At 41.0% G+C, this 3,538-nt stretch overlaps 1 protein-coding gene across 1 annotated transcript; it reads right to left on the bottom strand.

Annotated features, from left to right (window-relative positions):
- Positions 1–570: 570 nt before the first annotated feature.
- LOC133288981 (protein LATERAL ROOT PRIMORDIUM 1-like) lies at positions 571–2,323 on the bottom strand. The gene is made up of 2 exons (XM_061486827.1): positions 1,319–2,323; positions 571–1,185 (listed from the first exon to the last, which is right to left on the bottom strand). The coding sequence occupies exons 1-2, from the start codon at positions 2,079–2,081 to the stop codon at positions 806–808; spliced, it is 1,143 nt and encodes a 380-aa protein (XP_061342811.1). The 5' UTR covers positions 2,082–2,323; the 3' UTR covers positions 571–805.
- Positions 2,324–3,538: the final 1,215 nt, after the last annotated feature.

Raw genomic sequence — 3,538 nt, 5'->3', positions numbered from 1 at the left:
AAGATGAAAAGGACAGACATATAATGATGGTGACGTTACAACCACTTCTCATGCTTAAGTCCAAAGTAGCAACTATTTGTAAAACCAACATTTATTTCAGTCTATACACTTCAAAACCAAGCAAGCTATGGAATCCAAGAGGTGAAAATATAATATTAACATACAAAACATGGAAATAGAATATTATGGCTATTCAGAAAAAAAGGAAGTATACCAAAATACTAAGTATATCGTGCTGAAAAATTAATAGGGCGCAAAGGACTGAATGTACTGTAACAACAATTAACATAAAATATCAGATTTAAAAAAACATCATTATCATATACTTTACACTGCACATTTCACCTTTGACAAATTCAAAACAATAAAAATAAAATGCAAAAGAAAAGACATTAATTAGCTTCAAAGAAAAGGAGATACATAGTTGTTACAACTTAAAATCAATAATGGTAATTAAAACTTAAAAAAACAGTGAGTAGTCCATTAAAACAAGATTTATCCACCTTTGTTTCCCATTTTGAGTTAATATGGTACATAAAACTATTTCACTAACAGTTAGATAATGAGGCTCCTTTGTCATTCAATGAGAGGATCTCATGCAATGACAAAGGCAAATTGGGGGAGAAAGAATAGAACTAAAATCAAGTTGGAAAAATGCAGAAAAAAGAGTGACATATGCAATAAGATACAAAGCCTAGAAGAAAATGAACCACCCTCCTCTCAAAATTAGCAAAAGAAGAGAATTGAACTACAACGTTAGCCTCTCCAAGCCCATCTAATAATATCTTGCACTCGGAAAGACAGTTCAATTTATTGTATTACCATAGGCTGAACCTCCTATTAACCCTCCACCTGTAGCTGCATACACATCAGAAGGATCCAGCATTGGGGATGAAGATGAAACCCCATTCCTCCCAACTCCACCACCACCACCACCACCACCACTCCCACCGCTTCCACTTCCACCATTACCACCACCCAAATGCAGCTCAGATAGATTAGGATACACATCTCTATTTTCAAGCCCTTGATCATAAAGAAACCCTTTAAACACATGGCCTCCAATCTTCACAACAGCTTGATAGGCATACTCATCTTCCCCATCTTCCACTGCCGTTACTCGAACACACTTGAACACCGCAGGTGCACGTACTTGACCAGGCAATGACTCTTTGAAACTCGCATCTAAACACAATTCAACAACACAAAACACATCCATGATGAAACAAAAAACAAAAAAATCATATATAATTCATATATACATATGCATGAGATGAAGTATATTAGTTAGAGTTTATTAAGAAAGGAAAGCACAAACCTTGATGGCTAGAACTAGTTTCAAAGCTCCTAGGAGGAGTGGTGTTAGAAGTTGAAGTGCGAGAAGTTGTAGTAGTCTGTGAAGTAATAAGCCTAGGTTTCTTGGCACCAGAAGTGGAACCACTTGAACCAGCAACCACCGCAGCCGCCGCCGCAGACGACGTCATAAGCTGGCGTTCCCTCCGGCGTGCTGCGGGAACCCAAGTGCTCTTAACATGAGTAGGGCAATCAAAACCTCGACTCTTGCAACAAGTTCTGCACCTTCTGTTTGTACAATCTTTCTTTGCTTGGTTTCCACAGTCTTGGCACGTTGTTCCCCCACTATTGGAAGCCGAAGCAGTTATCCCACCGCCGCCGCCGCCGCCGCCACCGCCGCTTCCGCCGCCACCCTGAATCAAATTCAAAGAACTTATATTGTGGTCAAGAAAACCTTGCTTCTTCAAGTAGTGGCTATGATGGGATTGCTGGTCCTGCCAAAACTGAATTCCTCCTCCTCCACCTCCACCACGGTTTCGGTTACTGAGCATGTTGTTGTCACTGTCGAGACACGGAGTTGCGGTGAGGAGAGGGATGACACCGACGCCGAGTGCGGTGGCGGGGTTGATTGAATGAGGATCGGAGATAACAGCCTCGTGGTGGTGTTGCTGCTGCTGCTGCTGGTTGTGGTGGTGATGATGGTGGAAGGAAGAAGCAGGTGCCACGACGAACATCCCCATCTCGGGTGCGAGACCGTAATTGATTGACCTAGAGGCACCGGGCCACATTCCGGAGGTGGGTCCGGTGGGAGTTCCGGCGGCAGCGGCGGTGGGGGCTGCATTGAAACCGAGAGATAGTTCGTCTGGGGCAGCACGGGCGGCGGAGGAAGAAGTTGCTGCCCAGTCAGCGAAGGCACCAGAATCTGAAGGCTGCAACCTCCTTGTAGTAGCCACAACTGAAGGTGTTTGATAAGTGTCTCTGTGAGTGAATAATAATAACTGAATACTATTTATTATAACAGTGCGTGACAATAAAGGTAGATAGTGTTTTTAGATCTTCTGATCAGCTTGGAAGGTAATAATAATCTTCTATGTATCAATATAGGGTGTATCTAATGCGGGTGTTATTCATGTTGTGGGGTCTCTTCTCTCTGCCAAGTTTATCAGAGAAAGAATTGGTTATTGTTGGTGGAGAAAAGAAAAAGAGAGTGAGTGATGAAGTTTGAGAAAAAGGGAATTGAAGAAAACGAACAAGTTCTCTCTCTCTCTCTCTCTTTCTGCTTCTGATTTCTTCTGATGCTCTATGCTGCTATTGTGGCTACTACTACTACTGTCACTTTGGCTTTTTCCCACAGCAAGAAAAAAAGAGAGAGAGAGAACTACTCAGCTTAATCTTCTTCTCTTCTGAAGGGTCCAGCAGAGTGCACAGTGAACAGTGATTGAGAAAATGCAATAACGACCTTTCTTACTCTCTCTCTCTCATCATCATCAGCATCATCTTCTTCTTCTTCCCTTCATTCCTTCCTATATCTTTTTTTATTTTTATTTTTATTTTCCTCTCTAGTATATATGGCTTGCTAGAAAGTGAAACTGAAGATAGGTTCCTCCCTAACCTTTCTCACACTCTTCTTTCTCTCTGTCTCTCTCTCTCCAATTATCAGTGTGATAATAGGTATAGTAGCAGTAGACAGAGATGGAAAGAGAAGAGAAGAGAGAAAAGAAGAGAGAAGTGAAGAGCATAAATAAAAGACTTTTGTTCTCTAGTTTTTGTAATTTTATGGACCCTCTAAACTCACATGACGCCACTCATTACTTGTGGGCTCTGCGCGTGTATCTCCATCCCAGCGCGTGGTGTCATTGTCCCCCTACAAAACCTACACCGTTCCGTTTCTCGATCTCGATGTGAACGGCGCGTTCCGATAACGCTCCGTGACAGTCGTGTAATTTTGTGGCTGTTTATTTTTCGTAAAAAAACTAATAATATTGTTGAGAGTAGCACTCAGCTATATACTGTAGTCTATGATCTAAGGTGTCATCCATATCTTTTTCCTTTTTTTCCTACAATAGTCCTTCCAACCCATATCTATGAATTCTTTTCTTTAGATTGTCTTTGTCAGATATCATTTTGATGACTATCATTTAGTTAAGCTCCAAGTTTTATATGATTTTTTTTTTTTTTTCATTTGTCAGTTTTTGCAATTTATGTAAGCTCACATGACATTCAATTTTAAGCTCTTATTATTGAT

Source organism: Gastrolobium bilobum, unplaced genomic scaffold (genome assembly GCF_033153095.1).
Source record: "Gastrolobium bilobum isolate Gb01-03AN ecotype WA unplaced genomic scaffold, APGP_CSIRO_Gbil_v1 utg6815, whole genome shotgun sequence".
Classification (NCBI taxonomy): domain Eukaryota; kingdom Viridiplantae; phylum Streptophyta; class Magnoliopsida; order Fabales; family Fabaceae; genus Gastrolobium; species Gastrolobium bilobum.
This window is presented reverse-complemented; position numbering and strand designations above follow the sequence as displayed.

What these genes read in the sequence shown, in the direction of transcription:
- LOC133288981 (XM_061486827.1), bottom strand. Translation starts at nt 2,081, where the DNA reads ATGTGGCCCGGTGCCTCTAGGTCAATCAATTACGGTCTCGCACCCGAG. An exon ending in AACTAGTTCTAGCCATCAAG is followed by an intron (nt 1,186 to 1,318) that starts GTTTGTGCTTTC and finishes AATTGTGTTTAG; the next exon opens with ATGCGAGTTTCAAAGAGTCA.